Here is a 23740-nt window from a genome sequence, read left to right as displayed (position 1 = left end):
GGAAGTGCTGGGGGCAGAAGTCAAACCTGGCTGAATTCCGAGTCCTAAGCCTGGCCCCCACCGTCTCAGACGTTACCTGACCTGTGGCTGACAGAGGCTTCGGACAAGCATTGGGTGGACCTGCCGGCTTTGGCCTGGGGCCAGTGGTGCCCCTGGACTCAGATGATGAGCCCTAAGCTGGGAGCCAGGCAGCTCAAGGCGTGTTCTGTGGAGCGGTCTGGGGTGGAGCTGCTACCAAGGGGTCTGGCAGGGCTCTGCCCAGACCCTGCCCTCAGGTTCCAGAGGAGGCCTGGCCTTCTCCTCTCCGGAAGGCCCACCCACCCCCAGCCCAGCGCAGTCAGGAGCCCTGCGCCCGGCTCTGGACTCCCAGTTTCCAGCTTGGCCAAGGACTTGCTGTGTGACCATGGGCAAGTCAGTCTCCCTCTCTGGGCCTCAGGTCCCCTCTAAAACAGGCCAGGGCAGTAGTTCCCCACTTGTGGCCTGTGGAGTCTTATGAGTCCCGGTGTCCTGGGCCACCTCCCCGACCACACTCACTGCCCTTCAGCCCAAAGCTCCAGTTTATGTATCTCACAGATACAATTTCATCTGGACAAAAGTTCTGCAACGTGAAGGCAGTGGGAAATCCACAGCTTAGGTCACATCTAAGCTCCCTCCAGGGCCCTCCAGGACAAGAGGAGGCACAGGCTGCCTCAGGCCTCCTCCTGCCCCAGCCTTGTGGAAAAGTCACTCCCTGAGGGCACCCCCGGACTTCCCTGCTCACCCCTCCTCCCCATCAGAGAGAGATGGTACAGGCCCCTTCCCTCCTCAACCCTGGCAGAGCTGGGAAGTGGGGGCCACTCACGGGCCCCCTCAACTTCTGAAAGCCTGCAAGTCGAGGGCCGGAGATCCTCCCAAGAGGCCATGCGGAGCCCCTGGATGAACCACAGTGAGACTGCGTTGAACAATGCCACTCGCAGTTCACAGCCCGTTACACTTTACAAAGCCCTTTCACAGGCAGACTAGGGTCAAGGTTAAGATGTAGGTTCTAGGGACTTCCCCGGCGGTCCGGTGGTTAGGACTTCGCCTTCCAGCGCAGGAGGTGCGGGTTCGATCCCTGGTTGGGAGCTAAGATCCCACCTGCCTCCAGGCCAAAAAACCAAAACATAAAACAGAAGCAATATTGTAACAAATTCAATAAAGACTTAAAAAAATGGTCCACATCCAAAAAAAAAATCTTAAAAAAAAAAGGTAGATTCTGGGCAAACTCTGGGTTCAAACCTCAGTCCTGACATTTCCCACCTGGTAACCATGCTGTGCCTCAGTTTCTTCAGCTGTACACTAGGGACAGTAAGATTGTCAGAGCAGCTGAAATGAGTTACTATGTGTAAAAGGCTCAGCTCAGGTAGCAATAAATGTCAACCACAATGATGATGGCGATGGGGATGGTGACGACGATGATCTCATTGCGGCCTCTCACCGGCCCCATGAGATGGGCAGAACAGGCCCCCTTGGTACAGATGTCAAGTATGGCTCAGGTTAGTTCAGCAATCTTACCCCAGCCGCCAGGGCCAGCCCAGGTAGAGGGCCGGACAGAGCAAGGGTCTTAGAGCTGAGAGGGCTCTTGGTGGCCTCCCGCCCACCACCCTCACAGCACAGCCAGGTAGGGCATCAGTGGCCAGTTCTGGAACCCAAGGCTGCTGACTCCCAGGCCAGTGCCCGGAGCTGGCACGGGCCACAAGACTCAGCTGGGGGAGAAAAAAAATCCCTGGGTCAATAAGTTTTAGAAACAATGAATAAGATTTCCAAAATCAACATTAGCTTTTCAAGGCTCTAGCAGGTTCTGCAGTGAAGAACAACATTTCACTGCTTTCCACCTCGTGTTTCCCAAACTTAACTGACCACGGAACCATGCCTTTGAGTCTGGTTCCGTGGAGTGCTCTGTGGGGCTACAGGGATGGGTGGCTCCTGCAGCCCCCTTTATTCTGTGCTTGGAGATGCTGAGTCAGTAATTCTTTGGTGACCTCTAAGCGGCATGGTTTAGCCATGGAAAGTCCCCATGGCTCACGTGGGATTCCTGTGGGCCTTAAGAAGTGAGGTGAGCCTGGCGCAAGGCCGGGTGGAGTGGGGATCTCTCTCTGCGTATCTGCTTCGCTCAGAAAGAAGCTGGGTCAGTGCACAGCATCTGCAGAGGCAGAAGGGCCCCCGCAGATTGGCTGAGAAATGCCAGTCCCAGGTGTTTGTTTTGCTGCTGTCCCAGGTGTAGGCAGACGGCCGAAACTATTGCCACAGGGTCCTGGGGCGTGGAGACGAATGGGCATGCCATCCTGCCGGGACATCTGGCCCACCTGCCCTGTTCCCCCTACCAGCTCTGAGCTGCCTAATTGCCTTCCCTGGGACAGGCCAGCAATGTTGGAGTCACATACAAATTGGCCCCATGCCTGCCCAGTGCCAGCTTCCTTCCTTGTTAGGAGGCTGATGTCTCTGGGGGTGGCATGGACCTCATGGTCGGGGGCACGTGGGCCAGGGAGGGGAGAAGGCCCCCTCTGTCAGCGGTCACTGCGGGGACCAGAGCTGTGGTGACAGGAGAGGGAGCTCTCTGCAAGGTGGAGGGAACCTGAGGGCTGTCCACAAACCGAGCGTCAGAAAGTGCAGCGCAGGAGTGTGAATCATTCCCAGGTCCCTTCTGTCTCTTCCTGTGTGTGCAAGAAACACACATTCATTTTAGTGAGAGTCTGAACCCAGCAGAATTGATCAAAACCAAGCAATCAGGGAGGGGCGTCGAGGAAGGACCCAGGCTTTGAAGGCAGATCTTTGGGTTTGAGCCAGCACTCAGCCAGGGACCCTAAGCCAGTCACTTAGTCCCCTCTGCACCTCAGTTTCCCCCTGTGTAAAATGAAAATAAGACTGCCTACCTCACAGGGCTGTTGCAAAGATGGAATCAGAAATGGGTAGAAGCGTCCGGCACGCGGCAGCTGCCTGTCCCAGCACTGCAGGAGATTCAGGAGACAGGAAGCTGGGGCCAGGGAGACGAAACACAGGCTCTGGGGCCCGGCTGTGCCCTGTGCACACAACCGATGGTGTTTCTGAGCTCGACTTTCCTCATCTATAACGTAGGCCTCTGGGAACCCGTGTCCACCTCGAGGGGGAGGACGCAGTGCGTTCACACCCACGCGTCGCGAAGCACCAGGCAGCGCTGTCCTGATGCGGAGGCCTCCGGGGGCGAGCAGAGTGACCGCCGGTCTCTGCTCTCAGATCAGCTCTACGGGGCCCCACTGCAGAGTGTTGTGGGTGACGATGACGAGGACCCATCTCTGTGAGCACCCTCACAGCCAGCCCTGTACTGGGCTCGCACACGCCCACTGAGTCTAAAGGAAGCAGCCTTGCTGGGCTCTAGTGCTTCCAGAGCTCCTGGTTTTTCAAGAGAAACCAAGAATGTCATATAATACACCCCAATTCTTTAATATTGGCAACTACTGTTGTTTTTAAGTTTAGTGTCCTTTAGGAAAAAAAAATGCCACGGCCCCAATATGTCTCCAGACCACCGGCTCCGCTACCTCCCTTCTGGACTCTCTCTGTGGGCCGGTCCAGCCCTGGTGGTCCTCGTCTTCCCTTTGACCAGTGATTCCCAGGCCATAGGTGCCCATTTCATTGGCCCATGTCCTCCTTCACCAGAGGGCCCTCCTGCCCTTCCCTCCCTGGACAGCCAGGCAACAGGGGGACCGCACTCATTTCTGACCCCGAGCAGTGTCCCCAGGGCTTGGGGTGTTAGGGCAGAAGTGGGGGAGCTGCCCTCAGAAGCCTGGAATCAGCACCGGAGCCCCCAGGGGCCCATATGGCCGGCAGGACTCGGGGTCAGACCGCCTGCAGCCTGAGAGCCCAGCTAAATCATTTCTCGTGGACTTGGCCGGGCTCCGTGGGACTCAGAGATGGAGAGGGTGTGGGCGAGGGAGCACTTCCAGTGAAGGTACTGATGGACCTGACAAAGGGGTAATGCTCTGCTCTCCCAGAAATTTCAGCAGGATGCATGGTCATAAGTGTGAAGAAAGCCATAAGCTGGAAACCCAGGGATATGGAGAGGGGGTCAGGCTGAGGACTGAGGACAAAGGCTGGCTGCTGGGGGGTTGGGGCAATGATGGAAGCCGGGAGAGAGAAGTACAATATGATTTGCTGACCTTCACGGAGGGCCTGCTGTGCCAGGTGTGTGTAGGCACTCTACACACGCTTATTAAGTCATTCAACAAACACTGGCTGACCACTTTCTATGTGCCAGGCCTAGAAGTAAGGGCTGAGGGTGCAGATGTAAATGATGAGATGACATAAATTATTCTAACACAGTCCTCACCAAAATCATATGAAGTGTGTGTTGTGTTATTGTCTCACCCTTACAGATAAGGAAACTGAGGCCCCAAGGGGCAACATAAATGGCCCAAGGAGACGTAGTCAGCGACGGAACAAGGCTAAGAATTGGGGTCCAGCAGACTATTGCACTACACCACTTTCCAGGCAGATATGAGTGAAGATGATAAAACCGTGAGCCGTTCGAACAATCTAGTCCTGGAGGGAGGCAGAGAAGAGGTGTCACAATTAAAGGAGGTCATCTAAAAGCGGGGAGAGGCTTATTTCCCCAAGTGAGTGGAAACTTCCTAGGATGTTTTGCCTTGTGCCAAGGCTCTGGCAAACATATCAGTGGGTTTGAGAGGGGTGTCAGTCCGCAGTGAGCATGGTGGCCACCAGTCCTGGCTCCAGACTCTGCCAGGGATCGTGTTTCAGGATGCATGACGAAGAGCCATGGCTAGCACCAGTTTTCTCCCTGACATTTCCTATAGCATCTGAGTTGCAAGAAGGCCCCCAGCACAAGCCTCACCAAAGTGCTCTTCATTTTGAAGGAAGTTAACCGAATACCGCCCTTAAACATCTTTGCTGTTCCTATTGCCCTTTGGGCAAGAAATAAAGTCGCTCGCCCCTGGTGCAGGAAACTTCCAGGAGGCACTGTGAGGCATTTTGAGGAGGCAGGAGGTCATCATTCGATGAGGATGATCCCAAAGGAGGCACTGCCTCCAAAGGCCACGCCCAAGCCAGAGCTTCACGGATCTGACTCAGCTGTGGTGCCCCGGCCCAGCGAGCAAACGGACTGGGTCTCACGGCCAACACAATGACCACAGTCCATGTGGCTCATGGAAGCAGGCTGAGCAGAGATGTCCTGAGGCCCACAGGGGAGCTGGGAGGGTCGGTGAAGGGAAGAAGAGGCGGGACTGCAGATCCATTAGGGGTTCTCAGACCCCACAGCTATCCATCGCCTCCAGCTTTGCCTCTAAGAACTGCACCGACACAAACTTGTACTGTCCCTACATGGGCATGTGGAGAAGAACCCTCCTCCTGCCTGTGGCCTTAAAGAGGCCCCTCGTTTCTCACAGAATTCACCTTTCAGGCCCATCCACCAACAGAGAAGTTGGCCAGGAAAGCAGGTTGAAAAAGAGAACTAGCTGTGGGAATACATGGGGAGGCCAGCAGCCGGCTGGAATACTTTCCTGGTGGAAGCAAAAAAAGGGAGGAGACATCAGCTGCAAGTTAGAGTCTAAGAAGGACTTTCCCAAATGTGGGCACTATTCAGCATTACAACAGGTTAGCAAGGAGGAAAAAGGAACGTTTTGATACATTTTTTTAAAGCATACAGTAGTTGTCATTGGATCATAGTATGTTTGCCTTCCCTGGACCTCTTCTGAGCATGTTCCTCCGAAGTCTGTAAAATTAGAAAGTACTTGCCAAGCATATACCTGGGAAATGAGCCTTGTCAACTCCACCAAGTCAATTCCCTGCTGCCTTGGAAAATTCTCAGGGTGTGGGGAGGAGGGGCTGGCAGGAAGCGTGGCTGGAGGAGGGTGTCCTCTGAGGCTGGGGGCAGGGGACCTGTCGAGCTGGGGACAGACACAGTGAGCACAGCTTAGGCTCAGATGAGGGGAAAGGGAAGTATGCGGGTGGGTTTTAAGCATTAAGTAGTTATCACTGGTGAGAGCAGAGCTCTGTGGGCTTTTTCCGGGTACCACATGGTTTAGTGTATTTGAAGGGACACGTGGGGTGGGAGTGCCATCAGCTTTTAGCTCAGGGCCTCCAAACGCCTGCTTGGCTCTGGGGTCGGGGTGTTGGGGATTGGTGGCAGCCCACCTGGGGACCTGCTGTTGACCCCACAGCTGCACAGTTAGTGACTTGATGCCGTTTAGACCACGCTGTCCGGTCCCGGTGGCCCAGGCTCAGAGGGCCTGACCTTTGCACCTAGTATTTCACGGGAGTTGTGACCGGGCGCTGGAGCAAAGCATCTCCCTCCAGCATAGCGGCCGTTATCAGGCCATAAAACATCATTTTTTCACCTTATAATGCAGTGTTTAAAAAATGAGAATTCAGCGTTTGGCTTGAAAGTGCTGACAGGGGCTCCCCTGCCACTGTCCGAGGGCAGGGAGTTTAGACGGGAGTCGGCTATTGGAGCAGGGCTGGTCTGAGGACAGAGGGGCCCGGGGAGAAAAGATGGGGCGCTGGGAGCAGCCACACTGCGTGCTCACTGGCCTCTAGTGGGTGGAGGCCGGGGATGCTGCTAAACACAGACGGCCCCCACGACAAAGAATGGTCTGGTCCCGAACGTCATTCAGTAATGCCAAGGCCAATAGGCCCTGAGACCACGTGTACATTCGAGGAACCAGCATCCTGAGGCGGCCTAAAGGAGGTGGGGCCAGCAGGAGGTGAGCCTGGAGAGGGAGGCCTGCTCCCTCCCTCCTCACCTCCCGTCCTACCTACCTTCTTTTTTTCTTTTTTTTTTGGCAGTACGCGGGCATCTCACTGTTGTGGCCTATCCCGTTGCGGAGCACAGGTTCCGGACGCGCAGGCTCAGCGGCCATGGCTCACGGGCCCAGCCGCTCCGCGGCACGTGGGATCCTCCCGGACTGGGGCACGAACCCGTGTCCCCTGCATCGGCAGGCGGACTCTCAACCACTGCGCCACCAGGGAAGCCCCTGCCTACCTTCCTTTAACCAAAACGTACAGAGCCCCTTCTGTTCCAGGCAGCAGTGGGCTGGAGCTCATACAGGCTCACAAACTGATTTCCAACCCCATGCCCAGAGGCATCATGTTGGCAACTGAAATTGGCCACAATGGGCATATTTACACCACAGAGATAGGCAAACAAATGCTATAAACCAAACACTTTCTTTCTTTTCTTTTCCCCCAAAGCGCTTTTTAAAAATACGAGAGCTGGTTGTTAAACATTTACTAGCACACCACTGGTCTGGGCCCTTGCTAGGTACCAGGGATACCCAGAGAGCAGAACGGGGCCAGCTCCTGTCCTCGTGGAGTTGACATCTAGTGGGAAGCCAGACACCCATCAAACAATTACACGATCATTAATTACCTTCAGCTGTGAGAAGTGCAGGCTCGGTACCTGGAATGAGAGCTTGTGTGAGTGTGGTTTGAGGGCTGTGGAGGGGTGTGTGTTTCAGGGGGTGACTGACCTATGCCAGGTGACCAGAGAAGGGGTCCCCGGAAGAGGCGACATTTAAACAGAGCCCTGAAGGCTTCATAGGAGTTCCGGCAGAGGAGACAGCAGCAGACCACCTTTCAGGCAGAGAGGGGAGCAGGCACAGCTGACTGGAGATGGTGGGTGGGAGAGGCAGGAGCACCAGGGAAGTGGTCCCAAGAAGCCCAGGGAAGGGGTGACAGACCGAGGAGAAGCTGGCAAAGTCGGCAGGGGTGGGCCACACAGAGCCTTGTCATGTGAGGAACTTGGGTTTTATCCAGGGAGCCAGTGAAGCGTGTTGAGCAGACAAGGTCCCTGGGCAGATTCAAATGAAAAGCAAAGCAAAGTGGTATTGTCCATCCCTTTCCCATAACTTGGGCTTCTACCACCACTAATGGTATTAAGCAACACCATGAACCAGGCCTGGGTAATAAAGAGATGGATAGATTTGAACACTGACTTAGGCATTCCCTTCAGGCAGGGCAGGTGGACAGACCCATGCACGGCAGTGCCAGCAGAACGTGAAGAGTGCTGCATGAACAGTGCACATAGCAAGAGGGGTGTCCAGTCAGGGCAGTGTGCAGGAAGGCAGACTCTGAAGGACCTCCCGCTACAAAACCACTACACCTGAAACAAAACATACTTTTCAATACATCGCTGGCCTCATCAAAAATAAGGGAAATTCCCAAGGCACTTCCATCCAAAAATAAAAGGCCATGAGCCAATACCAGGACAGGAGCAGTGAGTGATAACCAAAGGCAAAAACTGGAGTTTGTCCTGGACACAGATGCTGATATCAGGACCAGTGACAGGGGAGTAAACCTTGGGGTGTGCAAAACGAAGCGTCAGAAACTGTGACTCTCTCATTCTTCCAGGGCCTCTCTGACGGGGGTGGAGTGGTCCCTGCTCCCAGGTATCATCCCCACTCCCTATCTCCTCCCCACCCCAGCAGAAGAAATGTCCATCCTCTCAGGAGGAAAGCATCTCTTATTTAGAACCTAGAGAGTCCCATAATAAGATCAAATATGAGTTCAGCATGCATGAGAATCAGCAGAAACAAACAACAAATTTGGACCCTCCAAGCCCTCTCAGATACAGTAATGATCAATACCAAATACAACATAATATGTATGCAATATTTAAGGAAATGTATGGTTAAATATTTAAGGATATTTAAGGAAATGTAAGACATCATAGACTTGAACAAACAACAAGAGACTATCTTGGAAAGACCAGAAGAACTTGAAAAAGAACCAAATAGAAATTTTAGAAATGAAAATATATATATATAGTTGTTAACAAAACAAAAAAAAGATGGGTTAAACAGCAGACTAAATAGCTGAAGAGAGAATTTTTAAAATGGAAAATATGTCTAAGGAAATTACCCAGACTGCAATGCAGAGAGATAAGTTGATGAAAACCATGAAGGAGAAATCAGAGCTTTCTGGCCCACTACAATAGCCACTAGCCACATATGGCCATGTAACTTATATTTGGATCAATTAAAATTAAATTAAATTTATAACTCAGTTCCTATGAGCACATTTTTTTTTTTTTTTTTTTTTGCAGTACACGGGCCTCTCACTGTTGTGGCCTCTCCCGTTGCGGAGCACAGGCTCCAGACGCGCAGGCTCAGCAGCCATGGCTCATGGGCCCAGCCACTCCGTACCATGTGGGATCCTCCCGGACCAGGGCACGAACCCGTGTCCCCTGCATTGGCAGGCGGACTCTCAACCACTGCGCCACCAGGGAAGCCCCTATGAGCACATTTTAAGTGCTCATAGCCATGTGGCTAACAGCTGTCACACTGGACAATGTATACTGCAGGCAGACCTCAAAGATGTCATGGGCTGGGTTTCAGACCACCACAGTAAATACCACAATAAAGTAAGTCACATGAATTTTTTGGTTTCCCAGTGCATATAAATGTTATGTTTACACTGTACTGTACTCTATTAAGTAAGCAATAGCGTTATGTCTAAAAAACAGTGTACATACCTTAATTTAAAAATACTTTATTGCTATCAAATGCTAACCATCATCTGAGCCTTCATCAAGTCGTAATCTTTTTGCAATAGTAACATAAAAGATCACTGATCACAGGTCACCATAACAAATGTAATAAGGAAAATGTTTGGAATATTACGAGAATTGCCAAAATCTGACACAGAGACATGAAGGGAGCAAATGCTATTGGAAAAATGGTGCTGATAGACTTGCTTGACGCAAGGTTACCACAAACCTTCAATTTGTAAAAAAAAAAAAAACAGTATCTGCAAGTACAATAAAATGAAGTGCAATAAAAAAAAAGGTATGCCTATATACATGTCCATTATCACAGAAAGGTCTATTGGACAGCACTAGGTTATAAGATAGGGAAGAAAGTCTAACCTCAGAAGGAGAGCAAACAGAGAATGGAGAAGAGGCAATGGTTGAGAATATTCCAAAAATGAACCCACAGATGCAGGAAGCACAATTTATATCCATCAGGATAAATAAAAAGAAAGCTACCTCTAGCCACATCATAATGAAACTGAACACCAAAGACAAAGAGAAACTCTGAAGAGTAGCTAACAAAAAAACAATCAGACTGGAGCTGACTTCTCATTAGTGAAAAGGAGAGAGAGATAGTGGAGCAATGTTTTCCAGTGCAAAGAGAAAAAAAACTGTCAGCCTAAAACTACATACCCAGCAAAGCTCTTTAAGAACAAGGATGACATATAGACTTTTTTCAGATAAACAAAAGTCATAAAAGCTTACCACCAAAATAATCTTTATGGAGGAATTTTTAAATCATGTTCTTCAGGAATAAGAAAAGTTATCCTAGAAGTGAGGTCTGAGACACTAGAAGAAATGATGAACAAAGAAACTGGTAAACATGTAGGTAAATTGTTTTAAGCAAATATTACCAGTATAAAGTAATCATGATGACAATGTCTAAATTGTAGGACTTTTTTTTAAAGGATGGAATTAAAATACTGGACATGATAGAGTGTAAGTCAGGAAGAGTGATCAGAAGTGATATGTTTTAGGGCCTTCACTGGTGGCGCAGTGGTTATGAATCCACCTGCCAATGCAGGGGACACAGGTTTGATCCCTGGTCTGGGAAGATCCCACATGCTGCAGAGCAACTAAGCCCATGCACCACAACTACTGAGCCTGCGCTCTAGAGCCCGCGAGCCACAACTACTGAAGTCCACGTGCCTAGAGACCGTGCTCTGCAACAAGAGAAGCCACTGCAACGAGAAGCCCACGCACCACAACGAAGAGTAGCCCCCACTCACCACAACCAGAGAAAGCCCGCGTGCAGCAGTGAAGACCCAACACAGCCAAAAATAATAAATAAATAAATAAATTTATTTTATTTTTTAAAAAAGAAGTAATATGTGTTAAATAACTCTTACTATTTGGGAGAGGGCATTAAGATATTGATAACCCCAGGTTTTAAGTTAAATATGCATAGTACATCTCAAAGAGTAATCATTAAAGAAGGTTCTAGAACTTCAGCATACATCAGAATCACCTGGGGGCCAGGAGATCTGGGGTGGGCATCTAGAATTTTCACTTCCAACAAATTCCCAGGTGTTGCTGCTGCTACTGGCCCAGGGACCACACTTAGAGAACTACTGAACCAAAAACAGAGAAACAGGGTGCTTCACTTCCAAACAAACAGAGGGGGTGAAATGGAATGAAAAAACAAAAATCTTCCATCCAGACTAGCTCTGCCCAGTAAAATATAGTGTAAGCCACATATGTGGCTTTAGATTTTCTGGTAGATGCACTAAGAAGTAAAAAGAAACAGGTGAAATGAGTCGTAGTAATGTATATTTTTTAACTCAATATACCCAAAATATTATCATTTCAATATGTGACCAATATAAAAATTATTAATGAGATATTTTACATCTTTTTTTGTACAAAGTCTTCAAAATCCAGGGTTTATTTTATACCGTGGACCCTTCTCAACGGGGACTAACCACACTGCAAATGCTCAGTGGCCACATGTGGCTTGTGACTACTACACTGGACAGAGTGGGTCTAGACTGTGAGCGACATGAGCCTGCAGAGGACAGAGGTCCCGCTCAATCACTGAGCACACACTGCATGCCAGACACCGGGCTGAGCACTTTGTCCACATCATACATCATCTCCTTTCATCCCCACACAGACCTGTGAGAGTAGCATTATTATCACCCCATTTCACAGATGGGGAAAGCGAGGCTGAGAAAACTGAAAACACTTCCCCAGGATCATCTGGCTGGCAAGCAGCAGAGCTGGGCTTCACACCCAGCTCTCACAGTCCATTGCCACCCCGGAACCTCAGGGTTTCTGTAAAGGATTTTCTATAACAGGCCAGATAGTAAACATTTTAGGCTTTGGGGACCAATCTGTCACAACTACTCAGCTCTGCTATTGTAACAGGAAAGCAGCCTTAGACAATGTGTAAACAAATGAGCATGGCTGTGTCCCAATAAAATTTTATCTAGGGAAACAGGTAGAGGGTTGGATTTGGCCCTTGGGCTGTAGTTTGCCAACCCCTGTGCTAGGCTAGCACAGCTGCCTCTGCAGGCCCAGTCTGAGGGAGAACTCAATGACTAATTGCTGAGGTTCTGCGGTGCATGCGTGTCGGGGGTGGTTGGGAGGGTGAGACCCTCTCCTTCCAGAATCACCACGGCCCTTCTGGTGTCCGGAAGGATCCAGAGTGGCTGCTTGTTGCTGGCACTGCCTCAGAGTCTGCCAGGGGCTCGGTCAGCCCCTCTAACTCCCCAGCCTCCTCTGAGCTCCTGGCCGTAAACATGAGTTATTCCCACTCTCAGGGCTGAGACAGAGGGGAAATAAAAGCCAGGACTGATGGGATCCCAGACATGAAATCTGGCACCATAATGCCTACATTTTGGAAATTGCCTTTAATTAATGGTTTATGGCCGCAAAGACTCCCCCCACCCTCCGTCCTTCTGCAGCATCTTCTCCTTGGCGTTCAAGTCCTGGGGGGCGGGGCGGGGAGGGGGTGAAAGAGGTGGGCTGGCGAGTAGCTGTCTTTTCTCAGAAACCAAAATGTGTGGTTTGCTCATATGAACCCAGCTTGGCCTCTGGCATTCCTCGAGCCTGGACTCCATAAACAACGTGAACTGAAAAGCCAGCTCCCCGCACAGGCCCGAGGCCAGTCAGCTATAGAATAACCCGCACACACTCACAAAGACACACCAAGCTCAGGAAAACACATACTCACGAGTGTGTACACACACACACACACCAGAAGTCTGCTTTTTCTCTTTGTCCACTTATCTGTCATTCCCTCTCTACTCAGTCTCTCCAGCCTGTTTATCTTCTTGTTTTTGTGTCTCTGTAACACTATTTCTTCCTGAAGGTTTGCTCTTTGAGTCTCTCTTTCATTCTCTCTCTCTCCTGTCTTTCCCCATCCTACGCCCCTTGATCTCCCTTACTGAGGACATATAGCCAAGCACCGCAAACACACCCTTAGCCCCCACCTTGGCACCGAATCCACAAATTCGCCCCTTCCCTCACAGGTGCCCCCTCCCAGCCAGGCCGGAGTCTGACTGGGATGGTGAACTTCTGCCCAGGTGGGCTTGACAACAGGTGGGACTGGGTTCCCTCCCTAAGCACCTGAACTGAACTCAAATCACATTTCATCCCAGGAATGCAGGGAGGGACTGAGGCAACGACTGCTAAATTCTAGGTGTAGCCAAAAAAATTGCCCAAGCCCCAGGGGAGAAGCCCTTTATTACCAATAACAGTCACCCTTGACTGAGTGCCTACTAGGGCTTCACATTCAGAATTTACAATAGTCATGCTAACCTAGGTGGTAGATATTATTATTGAATATTATTCCCATTTTATAGATGGGAAAACTGAGGCTTCAAGAGGTAAAGGAACTTGCCTAAAGCCAAAGTCTATTCAACTCCAAAGCCTGGTCTCTTCCCACAGGGCTGGTCCAAATGGACAACATGGGCTGTGTCTTGAGATTTGGGGTAACCAGATTCAGCCACACATGGTCTCTCATCTTCCCAGAATCATGAAACAGAGACAGGACTCCACTACAGGAATAAGGCAGAGGTTCTCAGCTCTCTCCAAGCTAAGAAGGACACCCTGTTTGGGTGCCAGTGGTCAACACCTGTAGGACCCAATCAGAAAGGCTTCCCTGCCAGCCAAGCCTGTCCTTGGGAGCACTGTTCCAGCAGGAGGGGACACCTAGGCTGAGGTCTGTGCCCTAGCCAGGCAGCTAGCTCTCTTACCAGGCGAGGTCTTGGAGCCCCCAGGCAGGGCTGCAGAGGCAGCTGCTGTTTCCGCATTCCGGGGCACCATGGCAACACGTGTGCTCAGATTGGCGACCTGCACGTAGTCTGTGCCATCTGCTGTTTTCCGGGCTGGGGGGTGCGGGGTCGCCTTCCATCCACCTGAGAAGGGAAATATAATGATGCTGCAGTGACCTCTCACCCCTACCCATCCAGTATAGATAGGCCCCATCACCCCCACTGTCACTGAGTCTGCAGGGCAGCCCAGAGAAGGAGGCAGAAGGCCGGGAGCAGTATCATGACAACTTGCAGGGGTGGAAACTGAGGCACGAGGCACCATCTCTGTCCACCCAGAGTTAGATCGCTCTGCCCAGTGCCCTGCTGGACTGGGGGTGGCATCTTTCAGGCCGGGTGACTGTGGGCCCCGAAGGGCTCTTGGCTGGGCAGTTAGAGGCCCCCAAGCGTTGGGGAGAAAGGTTTCAGTGGACCTGGGATGAAGAAGAAGTGTGTGGCCACCAAGCTGGTATAGCCATTTCCCAAGAGTCATCCAAGGTGTTTCAACAGAGGGAGGCAAGGGAATTGGGGGCAGGGGCTTTGTGACTTGAAAAAGTAAGATTTCTAGGCTGTGTTTTTTTTTCAATTTCAAAAATAATATAGTCAATGCAGAAAACTTGGGAAATAGAAAAACATGCACACACACTGTCACACAAGTGCACACTCACACACACACACATTCATGCACAATTACCCATCACCCCTTTCCAGAGATAAAGACTTTTAACATTTACCTAGTATATGTAATATACTATATGTATATGTAATGGTATATGTAATATACCACCTAGTATAATGTATTACATATATATGTATATATGTAATATACATAATTATATTATACATTATATATAGTCATATATATTTTTTTAATGTGGTTGGGGTTACATCGTACGCGCTATCTTGTACTGTGCTTCTACACTTGACAATAGATTGTGAACATTTTCCCATGTCAAAACTATTCTCCTGGGCTTCCCTGGGCGCAGTGGTTGAGAGTCCGCCTGCCGAGGCAGGGGACACGGGTTCGTGCCCCGGTCCGGGAGGATCCCACATGCCGTGGAGCGGCTGGGCCCGTGAGCCATGGCCGCTGAGCCCGTGCGTCCGGAGCCTGTGCTCCGCAACGGGAGAGGCCACAACAGTGAGAGGCCCGCGTACCGCCAAAAAAAAAAAAAAAAAAAAAACCTATTCTCCTGTGACAGATTTTTAAATTAATTGCTTATATTCCAACATATGAATGGAGCATCATTCATTCAAACTCCCATCCATAACCATTTATCCTGCTTCCTAATTTTTTAATTTTTCCAATTTTTTCATTATAAACTTATACATGTTTATTATGGAACTTTGATGATACCCAGAGTTATAGCAAGAGGGAAATAACCTCATACTTCCAAACTCAGTAACGATAACATTTTTGTGTTCTCCATACCCATTGTTTTACTATATATACAATATAATATAGGGTCATTTCAAATCAGGCTTATTTTTTAATACTTGTCATCTCTCACGGTATGGAGTTTATCCATTTGGGTTTTCATTTAACCCTGCTTTAGAGAAAGATTCTTTTCCCTTCTCGGTTGACTCTTCACCACCTGAACTTGGTATATTTCTCAAGTGTTGATGCAGCTGACCATGGATTCAGGAACGGGGTTGGAAAATGCTGGTGGAGAGACGTTTTTGTCTGTGAGGGCCACTCCAGAAACAGGCTTCGGTGTGTTAAGGAACAGAGCTGGGGCTCCATTTATCCTAAAAATATAAATCACCCAGTTGCCCGAAGATGGCTGCCTTGGCGCTGTTTACAATAGTGAAAAATGAGGGACAACCCAGGCCCATCAACAGGCAGAGGGTGAAATAGACTCAGAGCATCCCTTTGATGAATCCTGTGCCGTCTCTGCTGAGACGGAAGGGTGTCCTCCGTCGTGTAAATGAGAACAGCATATTACAAAAAGGAACGCATCATGTAAACGTGGGGACCCGTGTTTGTTTGTAAGCCTAGGCATTTGTGTATCCCAAAGACCATTTAACTAAATACTAGCAGCTGTTGTCTCTGGGTAGCGTAGGATTTGGGGTGATTTTCACTTTCTATTTTATTTTTATTCTTTTCTGGATTAAGTTTTTAAAATTCTTTTCTTTCAGAGGGCACAGATAACTTTGGACTGGGGGAGGGGCAGCAAAACAAAACAAAAGCCGTTTGGATTCTGAAAAGAAGAAATGCGTGGGGGGAAAGACATCCCTGCCCACCCCCTGCATCCGCTGGGGTGCAGACTCAGGGGGCACAGCCTGCCCAGTCCCTGCCCCCTGCAGTCCTTGCCCTGCCCCTCACCCCACTCCCCAGCACGGCCCTGTGTGCTTGTGTGTTGCAGACTCGGACAGCCAGTGCAGCCCCACGCGACAGAGCCTCAGCCTGTCGGAGGGCGAGGAGCAGACAGACCGGCTGCAGCAGGTGGAGCTGGTCAGGACCACGCCCATGTCGCACTGGAAGGCCGGCACCGTCCAGGCCTGGCTGGAGGTGGTCATGGCCATGCCCATGTACGTCAAGGCCTGTGCGGAGAACGTCAAGAGTGGGAAGGTAAGGCACCTGCCGGACCCCCGTGGGAACGCCCCCCTCCACCATCCCATCCTCTGGGTTAGAGGAGCTGGCTGAACTGGGTTCAGGCTCCAGTAAACCACTGTGTCTCTCCGACAAGGCACACAGCCCTTCTGAGCCTCAGCCTCCCTGTCTTTAAAATGGGACTAACCTTCCCTTACCTGGCTGGAGGGACGCAGGGCAGGGCTAGCGGGCCCTTTCAACCAGGTCAGCGCCTGGCCTCCTGGAGCAGTGGCTGGAGGCGAGGCGGCTGCAGAGACGTTCCCGGGCCGCGCGCCCACTGAGGGGAGGGGTGCCTTGGGTCCCCGCCCCCACGCGTCCCTTCCGGCGCTCAGTCCCCACCTGCCCGGCGCAGGTGCTGCTGAGCCTGAGTGACGAGGACCTAGAGCTGGGCCTGGGCGTGTGCAGCTCCCTGCACCGGCGCAAGCTCCGGCTGGCCATCGAGGACTACCGCGACGCCGAGGCGGGCAGGAGGTGAGCCGGCGCCTGGGCCCCCGGGGGGGCGGGGGGGGGAAGAGAGCCCACGCGAGACGTCACCTTCTCGGGGTGGAGCGGGCGCTGTGAGCTGGGCCAGGCGGGAGGAGTGCCAGGGCCCGGGACGCCACTGGGCAGGGGCCTGAGCACAGCCTAGCCCCACTCTGGGCCGGCCCTCCCCGTAGAAAGATGGAGAACAAACTCAGTGAGGCCGCCGCAAATGCCCTATGATCTCCCCGGTGCAGGAGTCAGGGGGCTTCACGCCCCCCAGAACTCCTCTGTCTGGGAGGTGGGGCAGCCCCAGTGGATCTGGGGAATTTGACCCAAATGTGTGTTCTGCCTACTCCCACCTCAAAGCCCAGCTCTTACCATTCCAGGTAAGAGCGTAAAGCAGGGAGGAAGAGAAGAAATGGGCCTGGTTTGGGGCCTGGTGGGAGGGGGTGTCTATCGGCAAGTGCACCTGGGAATGGCTGAAGATGGCCCATCAGGTGTGTCCCCAGCGCGGCCGCCCTGCCCCCATTGCTCATTACCCCCCCAACCCCCCTCCTGCCTGCCTCTCTCCTGACCTTTGTGAGCAGGACTTATTGGGGAGCCCCTCTTTCACCAAGCAGCTCCAGGGAAAAGGGGAGAACCCCTCCCCCAAGTCCTCAGAGTGCAGGAGGGGGGAGAGAAGTAGCTAGTAAACCTGACACTATCGGTTTTGCATAATTATCTCCTTCACTGGTTTCCCCAGCATTTTTGTGCAGTTAATTAATCAAACCTGGTGGTGTGTGCGATTTATTATTTGCGGAAGCAGCTTTGTGGATTAAAAAAAAGAGGGGGCTGGAGGTAGGAAAGAAGGCTGGTTTAGAAGCAGGCAAAGCAAATTCCTGGGTGTCCCGGAGAGTGATTCCGAGGTGACAGGAAATAGAGATGAGATGGGATCAGAAACTCAGGCAGCAGCTCACAACAAGCAAAGCCAGAAGGCGCTGGGCCCTGTCTGCAGGTCTCCTAGACGGCAGGGCTGGGGTGGGGGAGGGGGGGAGGAGTGGAGAGTTGGGGGCAGGGGAGAGCAGGGCGGGGCTTGCAACCCAGCTGAGGTTCCCCTCCTGGGGGTCCCACAAGCACCTCACACTCACCACCCACCCCTACCCAGTGCCTTCCCCCAGTCCCCCAAATCTCACCATCCTGGGCCATCCAGGCTAGAAACGCCTCCCAACCCCTCCCATTCCCAACATGATCACTGTTACTTGAACAGGGTGGGGCTGCCCGCCTCACCTCTCAAAAATGTGGGATCGCTGCCCAAGTTCCCCCCAAATTCAGCAGACCCTTCAGAACCTCGTAGCGCCTGGAAAGGGACGGATTCAACTCAGCAGCCAGATGTGAACGGATTTTGAAAACTTATGAGAGCCATAAGCAGGACTGTTTCCAAAACCACGGCCTGGGCATTAGACACCCAGGGCCTCCTAGAGCAGGGATGGCTCCATTCCCTAAGGAATCCTGGCCTGTCTCTAACTTGCCCTGTGACCTTGCCCTCTGTGGGACTTGGTTTCTCCACCTGTGAAGTAAAGGGGGTTAAATCAGGATAGTGGCTCTTTAACTGTGCGAGATCATGGCCCCTTTGAGAATCTAATAAGAGCTTCCGAAACTTGCCCCAGAATACACAAAACTTCACAGCTTTGCATTCTGGGACTCTCTGACCCACCTGCGGAACTTTGAGGGGGCTGTGAACTCTAGGATAAGAACCCCAGTGAGATCATCTTTGAGAATACATCCTGTGTGACTCTGGGCATGACATTGCCTTCTCTGGGCCTGGCTCCCCTTACTTCTAAAATCCTGACAACAAAATCTGCCAACCCCTGACAACCTGTCCATCACTTTATGGACATGATTTTATTTGACCATCACAACATCAGGGCAGGATAGACATTCTTACCCCCATTTTAAAGGTGGAAAAAGTGAGGCCAGAGAAATAATAGACAAAAAGTCACACTACAAAAGATCTGACTTCAAAGTCAATTCCCTTTCCACTCTCCCAAGTTGCCTTTGTGTTCAAAACATCAACGATGGAGCTCCTGCTACTATTATTTCTGGAACACTGAATGCATCCCAGACCCTGTGCTAAGGACTTTACCTTCTCTTATCACTTTTAGCCCAGGAGGCAAGTAGGAGTAGCCCCATTTTACAGAAGAGGAAACCGAGGTACAGAGGCACGAGGTCTTTCATCTAAGGCTGATGGAGCTAGAGTGGCCTCATGTTTTCTGTGCTGAATAATGACCCAGATGACATTGAAATTCCGTGCCCAAACTCGGATTTCAGGATCTAATTTGGTCCCAGTTTGAGGAGGGGGCAGTGTCAAATTTTATAAAATGTTTGAATTACTTTTAAAATCATTCTGTTTTGTTCACCTGCGGCGCTTACAGTGGCTCACACCAACAGCTGGGAGAGTGTTGCCAAGCTGAGGCCCCATGGGGACAACTTTAATGGAAAGAGAACCCTTTGGAAGGGCAGGAGTGCATTAATTGTCAGCATGCCGAGGGATACTGCTGATTATAAATGGGCCCCCTCCCACCCCACACCCCACGTCTGGTTGCACCATTGATTCGCTGAGCAGACCCTTCCTTCAGATGGGAGAGAAGTCTTCTGGTCTCCATCAAAGGCCCAACAGCATCTGATTCAGAGACCGTGAGCTTCAGTCCCTTTCCCAGGGAAGAGAGCAACGACGGCTGGGCCTGGGAAGAGTCCATCTGAAGTGACGAGGCTGGAGCGGGTCACCCACCCAGGCACCTTCTCATCCCAGAAGGGAGCTTGTCTTGGGCCAGAAGGTTCCAGCTCAGGAGCTGGGTGCTGGGCAGCCTCTGGGAAGCCTGGGGCCGGTGCCCCCCTCGCCCAGCCTTGCCCTGTCTTCCTTGCACTGGACTCTAAACCAGAAGCTGTTGGGCATTAGCTCTGAGCCAGGTGGGGAGCCTGGGCATTTGTAGACATGCCACACCCGGTCCTGCCCTCCAGGAGCTGATGGTCCAGTGGACAGTTGGCCAGACGAGCAGCAATTACCCACTGTGACAAATGCAAGGACTCTGAAGAGGCTCTGGACACAAGGAGGGTCTTGACCTAGCACACGGGTCCCGGAAGGCTTTGGGGAGAGCCATAGCTCAACAGAGTCTTGCAGGAGTTAAGCAGGTGAAGAGGGTAGAGTGGAGAACTGCCCAGGAGGCCGGGAGGCCCTGGCCCTTGGGGGCAGACCCAGTGGTTCTGGGTGGCCGAGGGGCGGGAGGAGGGAAGCGAAGCTGGGAGCCCACCTTTCTGCCCTCAGTCCTTCCCATGATATGTCTGCTACGCATTCGGCACTAGGCTGACTCGGAGCCTAGAGACCACAGTCCCTGGGTGCAGATAATTCATTTGTTAAGTTCCATGTGTGATGGGTGCTGTGAAGGGAATTGTTAGAGGCAGAGCAGCAGTTCAGGGGGCAAGTTCAGACAGCACAGTCAGAGGCAGCCTCTGCAAGGTGGGAGCTGACACCTGGGCAGGGAGGGGAGGAGAGGGGAGGGGAGAACCTGGGCAGGGCTGGAAGGAAATGGGTGCCGGGCGAGGCGGGGACCCCCACCACCAGAGGAGCAAAAACCTCAGGGCATCCCGGAAGTGCTTCCAGCCCAAGCCCGGTGGGAGGGGGAGCCCGGACCTGTGAGGTCACCCCGAGGACTTCCGATTTCAGATTTTATCCCTGCAAAGGGGCGCCACAGGAGAGTTCCCTTGTTTTATTTTATTCACATCTGCTCTGTTCTTTTTTCCCTCTTTTACTGGCTTTTTATTGAGTGTTCCCACTCCTGGCTTATGAGCTATACTTTTTTGTGATATTTTTAATTATTGCTCTATAGTTTACAGCACACAGAAAGCTTAACACGATCTTCAAATAATATTATACAACTTTGTGTGTAGTGTAACATGCTTTTTCCTCCTTCCTTTGTACTATGTCTCTATATATACATATATATATATCCTCCATAATACATGGTTATTATTTTTCTTTTAAACTGGCCATTATCTTTTTTTTTTTTTTTTTTCCTTTGCGGTACGCGGGCCTCTCGCTCTTGTGGCCTCTCCCATTGCGGGACGCGCAGGCTCAGCAGCCATGGCTCAGGGGCACAGCCGCTCCGCGGCATGTGGGATCTTCCCAGACCGGGGCATGAACCCGTGCCCCTGCATCGGCAGGCGGACTCTCAACCACTGCGCCACCAGGGAAGCCCCCTCCCAATCACTCTTTTCATCTTGTAAAACTGAAACTGTACCCATTAACACTAACTCTCCATTCTCCCCTCCCACCAGGATACCTGCATCCACCATTCTCCTTTCTCTAGGAATCTGACTACCCTAAGTTCCTCATATAAGTGGAATCACAGAGTATTTGTCTTTTGTGACTGGCTTATTTCACTTAGCATAATGTCCTCAAGATTCATCCATGTTGTAGCATATGAGAGAATTTCCTTTTCAAGGCTGAAAAATATTCCCTTTTATGTATGTGGCCCCTTTTGCTTATCTGTTCATCCATCAGTGGACACTTGGGTTGTTTCTACATTTTAGCTCTTGTGCATATTGCTGCAATGAACCTGGATGTACAAATATCTCTTGACCCTGATTTCAATACTTCGGGATATATATTCAGAAGTGGAATTGCCGCATCATACGATCATTCTATTTTTCATCTTCTGAGGAACAGTCCTACTGTTTTCCACAACAGCTATACCATTGTACATCCTCACCAACAGTGCACAAGGGTTCCAATTTCTCCACCTCCTTGCCAACACTTGTTTTCTGGGTTTTTGATAGTAGCCACCCTAATGGGCATGGAGTGGTATTTTATCGCAGTTTTGATTTGCATTTCCCTCACGATTAGTGATATTGAGCATCTTTTCATGGGCCTATTAGCCATTCTTTTTTTTTAATTTTTTTAAATTTATTTATTTTTTTAACATCTTTATTGGGGTATAATTGCTTTACAATGGTGTGTTAGTTTCTGCTTTATAACAAAGTGAATCAGTTATACATGTACATATGTTCCCATATCTCTTCCCTCTTGCGTCTCCCTCCCTCCCACCCTCCCTATCCCACCCCTCCAGGCGGTCACAAAGCACCGAGCTGATCTCCCTGTGCTATGCCTATTAGCCATTCTTATATCTTCTTTGGAGAAATGTTTATTCAAGTCCTTTGCCCATTTCTGAATCGGGTTGTTTGTCTGTTTTGTTGAGTTTTAGGAGTTCTCTTTATTCGTTTGTGTAGTCCAAATTTCCATGTGGTTATTATTTTCTTTCCTCTCGAAGAAATTCCTTTGACATTTCTTGTAGTTCTTTCCTCTGATGATGAATTCTTTCAATTTTGCTTGTTTAAAAAAGTCTCTGTTTCCTCCCTCATTTTTAAAGACTTTATTTTTTAGAGCAGTTTTAGTTTCACAGCAAAACTGAGGGGAGCTACAGAGATTTCCCATAAACCGCCTGCCCTCACAGGTGCATTGCCTCCCATTATCAACATCGCCCTCCAGATGGAATATCTGTTTCAGCTGAACCTACAGTGACACATCATTGTTACCCAAAGTCCATAGTTTACATTAGGGTTCACTCTTGGTGCTGTACGTTCTATGGATTTGGACAAACATATAATGGAGTGCGTCCATCATTACAGTACCGTACTGAACAGTTTCACCGCCCTAAAAATCCTCTGTGCTCTACCTTTTCACCCCTCCCTCTCCGCCAAACCCTGGAAACCACTGGTCTTTTTGCTGTCTCCGTAGTTTTGCCTTTTCCAGGATGTCATACAGTTGAAATCATACAGTATGTAGCCTTTTCACATTGGCTTCTTTCACTTAGTAATGTGCACTGAAGATTCCTCTAAGAGGGGGTTTTAAGTAGAAGAGTGACATGATCTGATGGATGTATTTAAAAGCTGCCATCTGGCAGCCACGGGGAAAGTGGATTAGAAGGGGCAAGGGGTGGGGGGGGGGGCAGTCAGGAGGCAGCTGCAGAAATCTATGCCAGAGGTGGCCATGGCTTGACCCCAGAAAAGGAGACAAGGGGACGGACACACTGACCAGAGTGATTGATAGATGGACAGAGTGAGGGAGGGGAGAGGCGGGGCAAGTGAGGATGGGGAGATGGGAGAGAGGACCGGCATTTCATTTGGAGCCTGTTAAATTTGAGATACCCGTGCCAGGAGGAGAGGTCAAGAGGGCAGCTGGTTAGAATCCGGGGCTCAGAAGAGGCGAGTGAGGAGAGATGTGAACTTGCAAGTCCCTGTTAACAGATGTGATCCAGAGCCCTGGAAATGGAGGTCAGCCCCAGACGGGAGAGTGTAGGGGTGGTAAGGGGAAGGGTGAATGGGAGATGTGCCCATTGTAAGGCCGCATCTACCCAGCACGGAGCTAAGCAGCTGCTCAATACACATCCTTGGAGCAGAGGAAGGAAACTAGGAGCCATCGAGGACACCAGCAGGAGGGGAGGGGCGTGATCCGCTATCTCCATCCTAGGGAAAGGCCTGGAGGGGCCCCAGAGGCAGGGAGACCAGTTAGAAGACGAAGTCCGAGGGGAGACGACGGTGCGTAGAGTGAGCGGTGGAGAGTAGAAAGGAGGAAGCGGAGTCAGATGAGGTTGAAAACCCCACCCAGGTCTCCAGCTTGGCCGGTAGGGTGCTCTACTCACAGCCTCCATCCCACCCCAGCTGGGGAGTGGGTGAGGGGTGCTCCCCCTGCCGGCCCAGATCCCAGGCCTGGGGAGGAGGGCGGCGTCACTCCGTAAGCCCATTTTTTCTCTTTCGCATCAGGATCCCTTTTTGGTCGGTCCCCCGAGGCTCCCACTTCAGCAATGCAGCTCCCTACCCGGCATCACCTCCGTCCGGTCGTTTCTCAAAGTTCCTCCGCAGGTGGGA

At 51.0% G+C, this 23740-nt stretch overlaps 1 protein-coding gene across 3 annotated transcripts in view; it reads left to right on the top strand.

Annotated features, from left to right (window-relative positions):
* KAZN (kazrin, periplakin interacting protein) overlaps positions 1-23740 on the top strand; it is a 1133108-nt gene that overhangs the window by 1094123 nt on the left and 15245 nt on the right. For all 3 annotated transcript variants that reach the window (XM_049696036.1, XM_049696026.1, XM_004272419.3), the window contains 2 exons: positions 16152-16357; positions 16731-16849. In XM_049696036.1, the coding sequence (XP_049551993.1) occupies positions 16152-16357; positions 16731-16849 (325 nt within the window). The remainder of the gene's footprint in view (positions 1-16151; positions 16358-16730; positions 16850-23740) is intronic.

The sequence above is a fragment of the Orcinus orca genome, chromosome 1 (genome assembly GCF_937001465.1).
Source record: "Orcinus orca chromosome 1, mOrcOrc1.1, whole genome shotgun sequence".
Lineage (NCBI taxonomy): Eukaryota > Metazoa > Chordata > Mammalia > Artiodactyla > Delphinidae > Orcinus > Orcinus orca.
The sequence above is the reverse complement of the archived record's forward strand: the minus strand, read 5'-3'. Positions and strand labels throughout refer to the sequence as shown.